The 18,765-nt window shown below is 37.4% G+C and overlaps 1 protein-coding gene across 1 annotated transcript in view; it reads left to right on the top strand.

Annotated features, from left to right (window-relative positions):
• The window catches only part of LOC309568868 (uncharacterized protein), a gene marked incomplete at its 5' end in the record, with an annotated part of 164,293 nt that overhangs the window by 107,740 nt on the left and 37,788 nt on the right, over nucleotides 1-18,765 (top strand). The window contains 4 exon segments of the mRNA XM_082274652.1: nucleotides 10,018-10,166; nucleotides 12,724-12,768; nucleotides 14,111-14,220; nucleotides 15,258-15,427. Coding sequence (XP_082130778.1) covers nucleotides 10,018-10,166; nucleotides 12,724-12,768; nucleotides 14,111-14,220; nucleotides 15,258-15,427 — 474 coding nt within the window.

Here is an 18,765-nt window from a genome sequence, read left to right as displayed (position 1 = left end):
TGCACCTGTGAAATGATTAGAAATCATAATAAATACCATAAAGTATATATTACAGAGAAGCCATGAAGATGTAGAATTACGTTTATTTTTTAAATCTTATAGTCACCTTTTACATTTGCAATTACAGACCTTTTTTAATAGTAGAAAGCAATAGAAATTTTATGTTAAATAAAAAAAAATTGTCCATTATGCGTTTGTAGCCACATCCTCCACTATGTCATGCTGGATAGTTTTCATGAAAATAATGCTTGTAATGTTCTTTGTTATTCACTTATTGACCTTAAAACTTAAGTACGAAGTGTGTATATCAGTGGTAGTCAATTTACCTAAAATAGGGGATAGAAATGTGGTCCCTTACAGTGAAAGTAATGCTACAGAAAGATGCCCTTCTGCATGTCTGCAGTTAGAGACTACAGATATGCAACAGGAGATGTTCAGAGACTTTGGGTATGCTACAAGAGATATTTAGAGACAGCAGACATGCTTTCAGAAATAGTCGTAGATTAAAGAATGACTAAGCTGCTAAAATACTGCTTTTACAGCCTCTTTAGAAATCAGTTTTCTCACATTTGTGCTGCCTTGTGCACCTTTAAAGGAATTGTAAAGTCTCATCATTTTTCACCTTAATGCATTCTATGCCCATGCTGGCCAAAGGGACCTCCCATCTCCCATCTGCAACAGGTTGGAGATAGAGTACCACACACCTATAATGTGGGGGGAACTCTGCCATCTTAGTTACACATATTCTTGTAGCTTGCTCCAGAAAAAAGGAATGCCCACATGTTCAGTCTTTTAATGTTTTATTGCAGCAGGAACAGAATGAACATTTTTTTTTTTGTCAAAACACAACTTTGCTTCTGCCTCTTTATCCCCAACATCCATAGCACTGTACAGTTTAAGCTCAATGGCTGATGATCAGCCTTCTAGTACCCTCATTATAGGTCCCCCTAGGTGTGTTCTCCAATGGACCCTATTGTGGGCCTACCCTGAAGGGTTCACTGCCTTAGGTTAGAAGCCTACATAGTGATATAGTGAGGGTAGCCTCTTCCCATCAACCTCTGCCTCAAGCTCTTCTGGCTCTAGATTGTAAGGAACTCAGCTAGCCCAACCCAAGTATCCACCCTGGCGAGAGGCTCTCCCTAAAAGGACTTTGCACTTTTCTAATATAATTTCCATTATAATTTTGTGATGTTCATGAGCAATATATTGGGTTCATTTTGCACATACAGTACTTTGCACTTTGTATATCTTTTGCAGAGATATACTGTATATAATTTTGATATAGTTATATGTAGCATTTTTTATGATGGAGTATTCTAACAATTTTTTCATTTTTAGCACGGCACTTGTTTTGTATTTAGTTGTTTAACAATATTGTTGTATAGTTGTGTCAGCAGCTGCTTCTGCAGACGATTGCACAGTAATTTTTACATACATTTACGATATATAGAAATGACAGAGAGAGCGCATAGGCTCCTAGTGCAACACTGTTTATTGTTTAGAATTAAAAGGTAACAAAGTAACACTAAACACTCACATTGTGTTCAGAGAACAAGCGCATTTATGTGAAACTGTAGTGGCTCTCCCATGTGTATGGCTCCAGGCTGGATCCAGGGTAAGCTGACAGTTCTCAGTGTAAGCTCCCGCACACAACGAGGATCCTCCAATCACCGGAAGACTCGATCCAGATACACATTCAAGTGATCCTCGTATTTGACCCTAAGGTTGCTATGACAACACGTTTCAGAGGGGCCTCTGAAACGCATTGTCATAGCAATCTTAGCGTCAGATACCAGCTGGCACTGCTTGAGGATCACTTGGATGTGTATCTGGATCGAGTCTCCTGGTGATTGGAGGATCCCCATTGTGTGCGAGTGGCTTACACTGTGAACTTGGGTGTTAGCTTACCCTGGTTCCAGCCTGGACGCGCTTGATCTCTGAACACAATGTGAGTGTTCAGTGTTACTTTGTTATCATTTAAACAATAAACAGTGTTGCACTAGGAGCCAGTGCACTATGTCTTTTCTATTTACGTTTTTGCAGTTATCAGTTATCCCGCTGATGGACGGAGCAACACGGAACATCATAAACCACACCGAGTTAACCCCTTCCTTGCTGAATGTTTTAAGACTTGCTTAAGCACAATTCTGATCGTTTAGGATCAACTCATTTTGTTAGGGCTTTACTTTGCTCTTACAGACTCATTGGACTCTAGCGCTATGTTGCTATTTTTTGTTTAATTTATCCCTAAAAGAACTACAAACCCTTTCTTACAAATTTCCATTATATAAGATTAAAGGAATAAAACCAAAAAAAGCGAAAAGGGATGGACAACACAGAAAAAAAAAATCAGTCTGCAAAAACAAACATGCCATTTAACTACTAGAAGCCAGTCCAAAGAATATTTTTCCTTCATTGGCTTAAATAAGTTTCAAAATATAGGGTTCTGTCTGCATTTAGCCCCTGAGCCACAGATTGGGTACCAGGAGAGTATACTGTACTCTGCTTTTCCTCAGCTTCCCTCTGTGTATATTTGAAAGTAAGGTTCTGGTCCATGTGCAAGAGCGACTCCTCTGTGAATCATTGGTGTAATGGCTTATGCATGCCATTCAGAAATACAACGTAATGATAATGTTCAATTATATTTTGCTGTAGTTGTTATGAGCAGATCATAAGTGACTTTTTTTTTTATAAAACTTTTTCCTAATAAATCTTTAATTATTGTTTTGTAAATGTTTGCAGTATTGCAATACAATCATTTACTGTACATACCGTATTTATTGGCGTATAACACGCGCTGGCGTATAACACGCACCCCAATATTTGGAGAGAAATTTCAGGAAAAAAGCTTAAATTTAAAATAAACAGCTTTGAACTCAGAACATTTTTTTATTTGAAATCAAATGACATCCCACCAGTGCCCATGAATGCAGCCTCATCAGCAGTGTCCAACAATGCATCCTCATCAGCAGTGTCCATATATGCAGCCTCACCAGCAGTGTTTAAAAATGCAGCCCACCAGCAGTGTCAATAAATGCAGCCTCACCAGCAGTGTCCATATATCCAGCCTCAATATATGCAGCCCATCAGCAGTGTCAATGTATGCAGCCCATCAGCAGTGTCCATAAATGCAGCCCACCAGCAGTGTCCATATATGCAGCCCACCAGCAGTGTCCATATATGCAGCCCACCAGCAGTGTCCATAAATGCAGCCCACCAGCAGTGTCCATATATGCAGCCTCGCAAGCGCCATTGGAACTGACCAAATTTGTTTTAAAAAAGGCCGGGAAGCAGTGCTGAGAGCAGAAGGGGCGGGCTGGGCCGAGGAGAAGGAAGGACTAGCTGTCATAAGAGCAGAAGGGGGCGGGCCGGGCCGAGGAGAAGGAAGAACTAGCGAGCGCAGTCATCGGAAGTCCCGCCTCCTCTGCCGAGACGTGTGACGTCTGTCATAGGCGGGAATTCCGATGACTGTGCTCACTTGTTCTCCCTTCTCCTTGGCCGGCCCGCCCCCTTCTGCTCTTATGACAGCTCGTCCTTCCTTCTCCTCGGCCCGGCCTGCCCCTTCTGCTCTCGGCAATGCTTCCTGGCCATTTTTTTTTTAATATCTGCGTATAACACGCACTGCTGCTTTTTCCTCCATTTTTAGGAGGAAAAAGTGTGTGTTATACGCCGATAAATACGGTATTTAAAACGAAACAAATATTTGTTATTATATGCATATGCCTTTATATTATTATTTATTTATTTCAGGTGCTTATATAGTGCTGTCAATTTACGCAGCACTTTACATATACATTGCACATTCACATCAGTCCCTGCCCTCAAGGAGCTTACAACCTAAGGTCCCTAACTCACATTCATACATACATAGTAGGGCCATTTTTTTTTTTAATACAGGATCCTATTAACCTACCAGCATGTCTTTGGAGTGTGGTAGGAAGCCCATGCAGGCACAGGGAGAACATGCAAACTCCAGGCAGGTAGTGTCGTGGTTGGGATTTGAACCAGCGACCCTCTTGCTGCTAGTTGAAGGTGCTAACCACTACACCACTGTGCTGCCCCTATATTATATAGAAAACTCAACTCAAGTAAAAATAAAAATATCAAAATAAAATCAAATAAAATTGTTTGAAATATACCAACATTTTGTATCCCTTACTATTATATTTACTTACGAAGTTCTTACTAACTGGTGCAAGAGTTAAAATGGTTTAGGTGGTATCAGGAGCTCCAAGTGCCAGTTTTAACTCCAAGGTTCTTCTCTGTAAAAGGACATCGGTTTATTGGTTTACTGACCATCCTGCTTCTCCATACTGTTATTAATATGACTGGTGTCAGCAGTCTTTGGGACTGAAAATTGTTTTTTAATTAAATTCACTCTTATAGTGAGCTTAGGAAAGAGACCCACTTCCTGAGTTGTTTGTTTCTTATTGAGTTTCAGTAATAAAAAGAGCAATTTATGCCCACACAAATGTTTAAGTGGTGTAAGCTCTGCGTTAATATCTCATATGTCTATGTTACCATGTGCTCTCATGTTTCCTTTACAGTAATGTCAACATCATTTAAGAGCACCTGAACTGTAGTAATAAGCAAAATGCTGTTAAGTAAGAGGGTGGAGGGAGTGGGGGGCGGGTGTATGCTCTGCTTGAATCTTCCAGTGATTAAAGGATAAATGGACATTTAGTGAACCTAAAGAGCAACATTAGAAGAAAGAAAATTCCCCTTGGTATTGAGACTTTTAAGGCATTGTATATTGGATGATGACAAATGAAAACATATATGTAAGTAAAACTAATGTTTATTAATCCATAGAAAAATATAAAAAAGATTATAAAATAATTACACATGCAAGTGAAGATACAAAAAATGCATAATATACCTAACAGTGTAGATACAGCACAATAGCAATGAACCGGAAATGCACCAACTATGGAGGGTGCAGTGATGAAATTGTGACTTCCTCTACCCAACGCGTTTCGGAGAAAGAGCTCTCCTTCATCAGGGGTTATGGGAGGTATCACTGTAAGTCAATCACAGAGCAAGACACATGGATATGTATCTTCTTAAAAATGTGGTCTGGTATTTCTGCCTGTCCACCCAATATATGACACGCTGTATAGAGGATCGTTAAGAAAGAGGTCAATGGCATGAAGTTATGATCTTATAATGTTCCTCGGATTTTCTGTGGAAAAGCCACAAATCAGGAAAATAGGTATCACTGAGACCCAAAAGAACTCTGCCCCTGGAAGTCCCAAATACTGATGTAAATGTACCAAAACTGGTACCCCTATAAAATTCCACGGAAACCCGTCAATGTCAAAATAGTATATGATGCGGTGTCATCTGCTGGAAGTCCAGTCATTTGTCATGATCCAGTATACAATGCCTTAAAAGTCCCAACACCAAAGGGGAATTTTATTTCTTCTATAGTATACAAGGGATGTGACATAGGCAGAGTCTAACCATCAGCATCTCTAAAGAGCAACATTGGGCAAAAAAAGTCCCATTTCCCACCCCTCTCCCTTTTTTAAAACCTCAAAAACCAACACTTACCCGAATCCCCTGTCACTTAAAGCGGAGTTTCGGGCACGAAAAAATTTTTTCAATAAAAATACCCCCGGGACAGCCAGGGCTAGTACATTCCACAATGGATAGCCTCTGTACTGTCCCGGGTCGCACTTACCTGCAAGAAGAAATACTTACCTTTAAAATTTCTTCTCCAGCGTTGCCATCTCGGATGTGGGCAGCTGAAGCCAGCGCAATCCTCTTCTGCATCCTCTTCCGTGTCCTCTTCTCCCATAATGCGACTGCACCGGCCCCGCTCGCCCAGAAGCTGTTTAGCAGGGAATGTGGCGCCGCACCGGAAGTGATGAGCGGGGCCGGTGCCGGCGCATTGATTCCTGGGAGCAATGACGTTCAGCTCCCAGGAATCATTGCAAACCAGAAGTGACGGCGCGGGGCGTGGCCGCCGAGGGAGGAAGTGGAAGAAAGGTGAGTATATTTTTCTACAATAACAAGGTAAGTAAAAAAAAAATCGTAACTATCCATTTCTTTTTCAGGTGACAAATAGGAAGCGGATGGCCGCAAAATCGATTATGTTGATTTTGTGGCCGGAACTCCGCTTTAACCTCCAGGGTGAATTTTTTTGGTAGCAGTCTGAAGCTGATCTCTATTTTTTTCACAAGCATTATACATTATCCCATGCAAAAGAGTGGCAGATACATTTTGGTTGATATGTATATAATGCGCTTTTAGCAATGTAAATGACATTTCTGTCCCTATGACAACTTGATTTTGAAAATTTTGGGTTGTTGTAAAAACAAGGATTAGTGATAAAGCTTCAGTGGAGACACCTTTTTCCCATGAGAACTCTTACAGGAGTGAATTTCCCTTTCCCTTCCTAGGGGTAGATTTCCTCTCAATTCCAGTTGTATCCCTCCGTTTGTAAGTAGGAATCGCTTGTAAGTTGGTTGTTTGTAATCCAGGGACCACCTGTATGGAAAAGTAAGCTTATAAAAATATAATTGCTACATTAAAGAAAAATATTCTTTAGGATAGAAATTAAATTAACCCCTTCCCGCCCACAGAGCGGCGATCGGTGGTGCGGTATAATATATATACACAAACCCTGTACAAATTGTAAATAAAAAAGGAATGGACTAATTTGCAAATCTCATAAACTTATATTTTATTCACAATATAATATAGATAACATATCAAATGTTGAAAGTGAGACATTTTGAAATGTCATGCCAAATATTGGCTAATTTTGGATTTCATGAGCGCTACACATTCCAAAAAAGTTGGAACAGGTAGCAATAAGAGGCCGGAAAAGTTAAATGTACATATAAGGAACAGCTGGAGGACCAATTTGCAACTTATTAGGTCAATTGGCAACATTATTGGGTATAAAAAGAGCCTCTCAGAGTGGCAGCATCTCTCAAAAGTCAAGATGGGCAGAGGATCACCAATTCCCCCAATGCTGCGGCAACAAATAGTGGAGCAATATCAGAAAGGAGTTTCTCAGAGAAAAATTGCAAAGGGTTTGAAGTTATCATTATCTACAGTGCATAATATCATCCAAAGATTCAGAGAATCTGGAACAATCTCTGTGCGTAAGGGTCAAGGCTGGAAAACCATACTGGATGCCTGTGATCTTCAGCCCTTAGATGGCACTGCATCACATACAGGAATGCTACTGTAATGGAAATCACAACATGGGCTCAGGAATACTTCCAGAAAACATTGTTGGTGAACACAATCCACCATGCCATTCGCCATTGCCGGCTAAAACTCTATAGGCCAAAAAAGAAGCCATATCCAAACATGATTCAGAAGCGCAGGCATTTTCTCTGGGCCAAGGCTCATTTAAAATGGACTGTGGCAAAGTGGAAAACTGTTCTGTGGTCAGACGAATCAAAATTTGAAGTTCTTTTTGGAAAACTGGGACACCATGTCATCCGGACTAAAGAAGACAAGGACAACCCAAGTTGTTATCAGCGCTCAGTTCAGAAGCCGGCATCTCTGATGGTATGGGGTTGCATGAGTGTGTGTGGCATGGGCAGCTTACACGTCTGGAAAGGCACCATCAATGCTGAAAGGTATATCCAAGTTCTAGAACAACATATGTTCCCATCCAGATATCGTCTCTTTCAGGGAAGACCTTGCATTTTCCAACATGACAATGCCAGACCACATACTGCATCAATTACAACATCATGGCTGCGTATAAGAAGAATCCGGGTACTGAAATGGCCAGCCTGCAGTCCAAATCTTTCACCCATAGAAAACATTTGGCGCATCATAAAGAGGAAGATGCGACAAAGAAGACCTAAGACAGTTGAGCAACTAGAAGCCTGTATTAGACACAAATGGGACAACATTCCTATTCCTAAACTTGAGCAACGTGTCTCCTCAGTCCCCAGACATTTGCAGACTGTTATAAAAAGAATAGGGGATGCCACACAGTGGTAAACATGGCCTTGTTCCAACTTTTTTGAGATGTGTTAATGGCATGAAATTTAAAATCCACTTATTTTCCCCTTAAAATTATACATTTTCTCAGTTTAAACATATATATATATATATATATATATATATATATATATATATATATATATATATATATATATATTGTACTTATATTGTTGAAAATAATAATAATAAATACAAAAATGTATAATGAATAACCACAAACAGAAATTAAAGTTTGGTAAAGGAAAACAAAAAAGTGCAAATGACTTACCGAGTGACAGGAGATGGGGAAGGAACAATTGCTTTTATTAAAATCTCATAATTTAGATATTTAGATATAAACCTCGCAGAATAAGAGTTAGTGCAGACTTGTGGCCTGTGTTCTCATTAGCAGTATGAGATATCTTGAATCCGTATCCATTAACTGGCCTTCTGTTTTATTGGTTTCAGAAGCAGCAAACACAGCAATAGCATATGATTATGTCTGCAATATAGATACAGCAGAAGATGGGTTAATCAGAGCTCAGGTAACTAATTGCTTTGTGCAAAACCATCCGTCTGTCTGATTATCATTAAGTGGACATGACAGCACTAATGGGCAAGAGGGAACAGGGGCAATAGGTTTAATCTGACTCCTTAAATTACAGAGTGACATCACGCAGAGGAGTGACAAGCTGCCAGTTGCTGACAACAGGAAAACATCTTCAGGAAAGTTACTGGACATCAAGTAAAAGGGACAGAAGAGATGACCAGACAGCAAGATAAGTATTGCCAGAATCTGATAAATGGGTGGTACGAGTTGTAATTATATGTGAGTGATTTGCCAGCTATACCTTGTTTGTAGATCATAGTGACTATGCATATCTAACAAAAATACTAATGCACTTACAATATTAAAGATAAGGCATTGGCTAATGGCAAGCAAGAAGCGAGAGTAAAGCCTTGCAAAAGAACACATGAAAGAGACTGATGCTAGACTCATTCAGAGCAGTGGAAAGAAGGAATAATCAGAAAGGTTCAGTGGTATTCAGAAAACATATCTATCATACGTATCAAGAAAAGAAGGAAAGAGTAAAAGAGTGAGATAGAAGACAAACAAAAAAACAAACCTTTAAGTTTGGAAGTGGAATCCATGCATTGCCGTATTAAATGGACAAGCTAGGATAATTCAAAGGTGACAAATGAATAAAAGGCTTTGATGCAGCACCATTGGAGGATTCCTGCTTGTGGAGCAAAACTGAAGATCCTGAAGACTAAAAAAGGTCTATAAGTGACCTTTAGTGGTTACAATCAACATTGAAGGTAACACTTGAGGCCAACAGACGAAATGGTGCCAAGAAAATTCTGGATCCAGCCTAACGTGATTGTACCAGCCCTCTTCATGTTTACTGCTGGTAAGTTAATACACAAAATTCTATGAAGTACTAATTTGTGTTTTCTTGTACTGTTTGTCAGAACTGTTTATTTTGCTTAGATAGATAGATAAAAAAATAGAAAGATTTATAAATAAAACAGAGTTATAGAAATAATGCGAAATAGATATATAGATAAAAAAGAGTTATGTAACATAATCTCTGTAATATATATCAACTGGAAAGCATAACAGTTATTGTATTAAACCAAATAATGTAGCTGTAGGGTGAATGTGATGAGTTCACTGAAAAGCCTGTAAAGAAGAATGATTGCTCATACTCAGATTGAATTAACAGTGTTTGAATTAAGAATAGGTTTGCAGAACTATGAAACATACAGTATTTTACTCCTCATAAGCAATGTTCTGTATGCTTTCAGATGTGTTATTGGCTCATCTGGGTAATAAAGAATGCTTTGATAGTTTGATGCAGCTATAAACTGATAGCAAAATGTAACTGGCAGGCAATTCCTTGTAATGCCCACAAGCCATGCTTTCGTAAAGACAGAGATATTATGAACTACAGTTGAGTATTAAAAGTTATGTTTATTTGCTTTACAATTGGAGAAATTACAAATAACGAGATTACATAAGATTCAAGTAAGTAATTGTTTTATATTGATGTATTAAAGTATATGGAATGGATAAATCCAAGCCGGTCCTGATGCGTCTATCAGATGAACTCATGGAAGGCTACAAGAAAGGTGTGAGGCCGGTGCATAACTGGAGGCAGACAACCACTGTCTTCATAGATGTCATGGTGTATGCCATCCTAGGAGTGGTAAGTAGAGTATGCAACGGGAAAGCGCTATTTAATTCAATAAGTTATATACGGTACATTTATTTAAGAACCTATTTGGTAAAAGTGTTTTTTTCAAAACCCTCTGATTATGTTTAGTAAAAACCCTATAATGTTATCATTATTAGAATTATTATCATTATACTTTAGTTATAAAGTGCCAACATACTACCTAGTGAGTCAGGGCTATACATTAAAAAAATAAAAGGTTTGAAAATTACAGACTTCAGACATATGACACAGGGGGAGAAAATGAATGGCATTGTACATGTTTAGCCAACAGTTTCTTTAGAGATAATTTAGTGCCAGATGGCACTAAATTATCCCTAAAGAAAAAAAAGTTTAACAAACAGTCTGAGTGGTACTCGACCTTACTGTAAATATTAAAAATCTGCTATTAAAAAATCTAAAGTAATTTATGGATGTGTCACATAAATCAACATAATACATTTTTCATTGTTTTGTTGAATGCCTCTACACGCTAATAACACCTACAGAAATCCTAGAAATACCTAAATTATAGAACTAACCATTATATATAAAACCTTTATTGTTGTAACTAAAGAATGAAAAATAGTTTATATTCTATACAAAATATAATCCCTATCAGTCATACAATATGTGGCTTTAATATTTTTAGTCAGTAGGTTTGGTTTACTAAAGAAATATAGACTGTTCAATTAGCAAAAGGAAAGTTTACTATCCAAAGTGATCGTTTACTTAGATTAGTGAATAAGATGAAGCTGTGTTTAAATGAGTCATGTGCAAGCAAAAATCGGTGTGGTTTATTTACTAAAGCTGGAAAGTGCAAAATCAGACTTACTTCTGCATAGAAACCAATCAGCTTCCAGGTTTTATTGCCAAAGCTTAATTGAACAAGCTGAGGTTAGAAGCTGATTGGTTTCTATCTAGAAGTGAACCAGATTTTGCACTGTTTAGCTTTAGTAGATAAATCCCTGTGTTTTTTATTTTCCCTGCACACGACTGGGCATTAAAAGTGAACAGAGCTTCACCTTGTTTACTAAGGATGGTGAACATACACGTTCTAAAGTGAATACTCATTTAAATAAGTGGACAGTCTCCACTCCTTTTAATAATTTTACCCTACAAGCATGCAGTAAGTGATTTCAGATCCCTTGATCTGCACATTTGTTTCTAGACAGTGATTTAAAAAATATTGAAGCTAAAGGATCAAGATGACAGCCAGGCAACTAATACTTTCAAAAGGAGTTCAGGAAAAGCAGCCCTTATAGTTCTTTCATGACAGGTTTCCTTTAAACCGCTTGAATTCTTTGTATAGATAGCTAATTTGATAGATTATAGAGTAGATTTAGTATAGATAGAGTATAGATAGAGTATAGATTACCCACATATTGCACTCTGTCCTATGAATAGGCAACCAAGTATGTACATTGGAGGGTACCTAGATAATAAACATGTGTCAAAATTGATGTATATTTATTGCCTGTTGATCCTACCACAAGATTAATTGATTTTCAACTTCCTTTAACAGGGTGACAATGACGTTCATTCTGCAGGGAAATCTCACAACAGCATTGTCACCCTGTGGACATGTCACATGATAAATGCTTTACCTGGTGCATTGTAGGGACCAATTTTGAGCACTGTCCTTCAGCATCTATTTACTGACTTGACTGATGCAAGTGTCAGTAAAGTGTCCACCGTTTCAGGTGACATCAACATATGATTCGTAATAATCTCAAAATTAACTTAGTATCCCATTGCACATTTATATGAGTGAATAATTTGGCAAAACATAAAAAAAGTTTAATTTGGGTAATGTTTGTGTATATTGTGCACCTAGCCTATGGTAACATCCATTTTAGTTGAACATTGAAAACCTGTTAAATAACATAGGAATGTTACACAAAAGAACTAAATAGTGTCACAGCTGTGAAGCTGTTGTAATGATCAACAGAATGAATCAATAATGTAAAGCAATCACCAAACAAATGTATGCTATCCCCGCTGTGAGATGTGGTTTGCATTGACCGGTCCCTACACACAAATATAATGGAAAATAGAAAAGCCTCAAAATAAAGTGACTTTATGAAAAGGAGAAATGGACAGCTTGACTTCCAAGTAAATAGTATCCAAAATAAACTTGTTTTCTTACAGAAAGTGTGACTTATGGTAATTAACTTCTACACTGTATATATTTAAATATATCCAAGATCATGATCATCACCAATGCAGCAAGTTCTCTAATGACATCATTTAGACCCTTCCAAACACCTGAAATTTGTTTAAATCCTAATACACAACTTGCAGTAGCAATGTCTATGTTTAATGGCTATGGGCTATGTGCTATGGTAATGCATATGATACACATGAAAATGATTCATCTGTTTATGAAATGACATCTATGCATGTCATTGTATAATGACAGTAGCAATGTCTATGTTTAATGGCTATGTGCTATGGTAATGCATATGATACACATGAAAATTATTTATCTGTTCATGAAATGACATCTATACATGTCATTGTATAATATGTTTTTTTTTTTTTTTGCCAGGATGAGAAGAATCAAGTTCTCACAACGTACATATGGTACAGACAGGTACAGTCTAATGTATATATAAGGTATTAAAAAACCTTTTTAAGCTAGAAAAAAAATATTTTGTTTATTGTAGCTATGAGTATTGCTAATCTGCAAATTATCCAAACTCCAAAACCAGATACCCAGAAAAAGTGGTACCTGCTCCACTTTATGCTCCTGGGAGTCAAACCATGTTGTGTCTGTGACCACCTCCACCATCACATTATTTATAGCTGATAAATGAAACATAGGAAATAAAATTTCTTCTGGTTCATGGAACCTGATTTTTTTGTCCTTAATTATGACTCACTTATCTATGATTTGCTGAGGTTGAGGAGGGATCATACAAGGGTCTACAAAAAGTGTAAAACCATTGGAACCCTGAGAATCATATAACAGTATGTTTTAAAACTAAGGCTAACATTTCTTAAATAACCCTCCAATTAAATTGCTGGGTCAGTTTGGGTACAGACAGTGCTTAGTGGAGTTCTTTTTTTAAAGGACAGCATTTGGTATAGTAAAACACAGACAAGAGGTTTTCTTAATTATGACTCACTTAGTTATGATTTTCTGAGGTGGAGGAGGGATCTTACAAGGGTCTACAAAAAGGGTAAAACCATTGGAACCCTGAGAATCATATAACAGTATTTTTTAAAACTAAAGCTTGTTTTTTCTTAAATAACACTGCAATTAAATTGCTGGATCGGTTGGGGTACAGGCAGTGCTTAGTGGAGGTCTTTTTTTAAAGGACAGCATTTGGTATGTTAAAACACAAACAAGAGGTTTACTTCTTTCCCTTGCAAAAAAGAGATCTGATTGTCTTAAAGGTTCTATGCTATTCTAACATCTATTGAAATTAAAGGGAAACTGTAAAGATTTTTGCCTTTTCTTTTAAATAGTTTTAACGTTTACAAACTGGTTACTTGATTCCTTTTTGGTTTCTTGTATTTATGTAAATTGTTGATTATATAGATACACATGTATTACATGGTGTATATACGACCACTGAAAATGCTATCAAATAAGATAGCCACACACTTACTTATATTTACTTACATAATAGGAGTTGAGTATTCCTCCTCTAAATTCTCATGTCTCTCTTTATCACAACAGCTGTTTTATGAGACTTTAGCTGCTACAAAGACTTATTTATGGCATCTCTTTGTTGGAATTGCCTCTATCTGGGACTCTCCAAACTCATCTCACTATGACAAATTCAATTTTGCCTATTTCTATTATCTAACAAATACATGTAGATATATGGAGATCTGTAACAGTTACATTTTCCCTCATTTTATTTTTTATTTATAATTGTTTACAAACAATTTCTGCAGAAGGACAGTAATTTGATTTTTTTGTTTAGTTTTGGATAGATGAGTTTCTCACTTGGGATCCCAAGAAGTATGAAAACGTGTCTCAAATATCCATTCCTACTGAGAAGATCTGGGTCCCAGACATTCTAATCAATGAGTTGTAAGTAACAGCTGGCTTTAGAAAGCATTGGATCTATGTTCCAATCAATGCATTAACATTACATTATGAACAGGCTGAATTGTTCTTAGAATATTCAAGTTCAGTGTAAATGTGAAAGGAATCTGCCACGTTGCCTAGATAAAATACAACAAAATAACATATGTTTAGTTTGTAAAACAATCCAATAACATTTTAAATATATTATTATGAATCATGTTTGAATTAAAGTAATTTTGACTTATTTGACACACACTGGCCAGGAAAAATGCACCAATCTCATGCGTAAAAAAGAAAAAGAAAATACTCCTTAGGAGATAGCTACTCCAATAACCAAATAATATAATATATCACACTCAGTGCAGCAGCGCTCCACAATAGTTCAAAATGCTAAAGAGTCCATAGTCCTCCACCCTGGCGTTGAAGCAGCGCAGCAGAGAGTCAATGGAGAATTTTTTTTTGAAAGAGGACACCTGTAAGCTTCAATCCTCCACCAAAAAAGATAACACACCCTTCGTGCCCCAGTGGGTTACCAGTGGTGTATCCCTAATGGTGGAGCCTTGAAGCTTACAGGTGTTCCCCTTTCAAGGAAATGTCTCCACTGACTCTCTGCTGCACTGCTTCAACACCAGGGTGGAGGACTATGGACTCTTTGAAATTTTAAAGTATTGAGAAGCACTGCTGCACTGAGTGTGATTTATTATTGGTTTATGTAACAATTTTGACCTATTATTCTTCTTAAAAATATTCCAGTTATGAACTCATGGACCTCCTTATTCCATCACAAAATGACAAGAATAAAACAAAGACTGCTGTTTTTTCCCAAATTCCTTATTTGGCCTTTTTACTTATTGCATTTTCATTCAGTGATACTTTTGTGAATAACAATTTTTAGTTTCCTTTTTATTGGTTATGGCAAAAATGTAAACAATTTGAAAAATCTATTTTATTTTAAAACAATAATAATGACTGGAAAAAAGCAAAAGTAATAACTATCTCTGTGCAGATTACCATACAAAGTTTCTTTGGTCTCCCTTCAGTGTGGATGTTGGAAAATCTCCAGATATCCCTTATGTCTATGTCAACTATGAAGGCAGAGTTCAGAATTACAAACCTATTCAAGTAGTGACTGCCTGTAGCCTCAATATCTACAATTTCCCATTTGACCTTCAAAACTGCTCACTGACATTCACCAGCTGGCTTCACACAAGTAAGTTTTGTATTCTTTATATGATCCTATGGTCTCAATCTCTAAATTGCACTACTATTATGTACTCTATGTCTACATCCAGTGGCTGTTTTTATTGTTATTTATAAAGCAGAATGCTGTTTAGATGTTGTTTGGCAAGAAAGTTACTTAGAGAATGTATCCATTTCACTCTTTGGAAAGGCTATCGCCATAATAAATAGAGCAAAGCCAGGAAAAAAGGGTGGTTTATATTTTATGGGAAGTGAGGTTAATCTTCACTCCTTTGAAGAGCTCCCTGCACCGCTGCTTACACTTCCTAGGGTGTTAAATTGTGCATACCTGTCTTGCTTTGTCTAAATAATTATCTCAAAATGTACAGCAACCTTCAAGGCAGCAGAGGCATTCACATAAGATGGGGTATCAAAGGATATCTTTACTGGAATAAAGATGTAAAAAGGTATATGGAAAGATATACACATGCATTCACAAACAATAATACATTGCTACTTAGCTTTAAATTGGGGAATTTAATCCCTTCTGATGTTTGCCTCTGATGTAGATGGAGTTTTCAATTGGTCAAGGAACACACAGCATGACTGTCTGCTCTTCTTTCCACTCTTGGAGTTCTGTGTCCTTCTCAACACATGTCTATGTGATAATTCTTCCTTTCTCCCTATACTTTCGGCCAACATCACTTCCTGTTCAACCAGCCCCTTTTGAACCAGTCAGACAAGGTAATTAGCTTTTTAGATAGAGGAAGCAAAGCTACTCACTGAACACAATTAACCTATTAAAGTGGTTGAATTGCTGAAGGTTTCTTACCTCAATGAATTCTATACTTACGTGAGCTCAAACTTAATCCAGTGCTGTGCATGAGAGCAGAGGCTCTCTCTGCTCTCACCTTCTTTTTTGGCCCAGAGGCTGTGGCTCCCACTGTTGTCAATCTCAGCCAGTGACAAGGTGGGGGGGGGGTTGTCCATGGACATACAGAGCAGGCAGCTTGTTATGGTGGTCACTTGGCAACTAGAAGAGACAGGAGCTCTGGTGGGGAGTGCAGAAAAGGAGGATCAGGGCTGCTCTGTGCAAAACCATTGAACAGAGCAAGAAAGCAACATTTTTGTTATTTTTAAAAATAAAATGTGATCCCTTATTTACATTTTAACTTCCAGATGATAGCTAAAAATGATATTCCATATTTGAAACAAAAAACCTGAAAAATGCCCATGGCAACAGTGGGTTCTGTGGTTCCACCCACCAGCCACTATGTCATTACAGAATACAATAGTGATGTAGCCACTGGAGGAAGGAACCGCAGCACATAGTGGGGGAAACGCTGTCAAACACCTGGGGGTGTCAGTTAGCAGCAGTGCTTGTAGCTCTTCAACAGAGCAAATATTCTGCTCACTGCCCACCAGAAAGGTAAGTAAAACGTCTCCTATTTGATGAGGTGGCTTTGCTTTTTCTTTTTTATTAAGTCAACAGTGCCTCTTAAATACGGATTTTACAGAGCCACAATTGGGAGAAGGGGCAAAATGGTCAATTACCAAAGACCCCCAATCTCTGATGAGGACTGTGTGTTGTCCTGTATACAGCCTACTGCAGAGTGTCAGCAGGTGTCAGGAATGCACTCTCTATGTTCTTTGTTTTCATGCTTTCATTATTGTATTTCATACACAATTTTCTTCTCTTTACTTAACGTGTGTTTAATATAGAATATGATTATTATCTCCTGCTAAGTTTCTTGAATTTCCTGAGTGATGTTCAGGTAATACCATGTTCAGAATTATACCCTATATGCAAGATGTTACTTATATAGGAGGGATCTTTTACTTAAATCATATGTTCTGATCTCATTTTTATGCAATACAGTATGTCATTTGCTGCTATTTGACATTGAGTGCTTCTACTTAGCTTACCACATTAACTAGAATTCTCAAATATAGTTTTCCAACTGTTTATTTTCATAACATTACATTTATCAACATTCAATTAAAACTGCCCTTTAACTGTTACTATTTAAATAAATGCCTTAAATCGTCATAGAAAATCGTTCAGCATCAGCAGTGCTCCTCGGGTGTATTCCACCTCAGGTGCCTTTAAATTGCAAGTCAAAAACCATGTGAATATTCAAAATATTGCACCACTTGGGTTTAGGGGGATGGAATTCAAACTTAATCTGCAGATCCCATCACCACACTGAGTGAGACCTCTCCCTTAGGCAATCAAACTCACCAGATCATTAATAATAACGTTAACACTTGTCAACCGTGGATGATAAAGGATCCTCTAAACTTGAAATCCTTGTCTCCTCAAGGTGTAACTCATGTCATGAAACAAACTGACTCATAGCATAATACTGTTTTAAAATGTATTACCAAAATTCCCCCCTTGTTAAAATGCACTTAAACAAAAGAAAACAAGTCAAGCATCTAATCACAGTCTTATACCACTCAACCTGCATGTATCAGTCTCACCGCTCATCTATACTCATTAATCGCGGTGGTTTCCAGGATACAATACAAACTGTCGGTAGTCCTGGTAGCCGAGTGATCAGGCTGACGCGTTTCATCATCACGACTCCGTCAGAGGGATTGGTCACATGGCGCTGCTCCTTCTATTTATCGAATAGTCACCAGACTCACCTTCCATGACTACTAAACTGGCACCAGATCGAGCTTCACTACGCTCGATCAGCCACATGTAATCTAGGACAATACATCCAATCCTGGTGCACTATAAGGCAACATATCCAGTGTACAATATTGGGCACAGATAAATTAAGGTTTACAAAACATTAAACACGCAAGCTTTCTTCGCATAATCATTTAACATACACAGAATGAATCGGCTCTGTAATCCACACCGGCGGTGTCCTATATAGGAAATAATCCCAATAGCAGATATCTCTATATATATATATAAAAACTGACCATATTATAAAAATGTATGATCCGCTAACCAATGTTTCTTCCCCAAATATCATGCAATAGATATAAAGCCTATAAAATTGCGCCAAAGATTTATTCTTTATAAAATCATACAAAATCAATAATTACATAATTCTAACACATTATAGTACAAGACCATACAGCCTGTGCTAACAAAATATGCTATCATATTTTAGTTGCAATCACATCATTTGAAATCACAGGTCTAAATATACTAATAAGAAAAAACATAGTTTAATTTTAATCTTAAAAATGCTATATTTTATTAGAACCCACTCAAAGTTAATAATCACTTATTAAGCAGTTCAAATCTAATTCTACATTCATTCCCCTAGGACTCAGGGTATTAGTTAGAACAATCAATTTGGTCTCACATCTGTAAAAAGCCATCACTCTATTTATTCCCCTCCA

This window comes from Pelophylax lessonae, assembly GCF_965119305.1.
Source record: "Pelophylax lessonae genome assembly, chromosome: 12".
Classification (NCBI taxonomy): Eukaryota; Metazoa; Chordata; class Amphibia; order Anura; family Ranidae; genus Pelophylax; species Pelophylax lessonae.
This window is presented reverse-complemented; position numbering and strand designations above follow the sequence as displayed.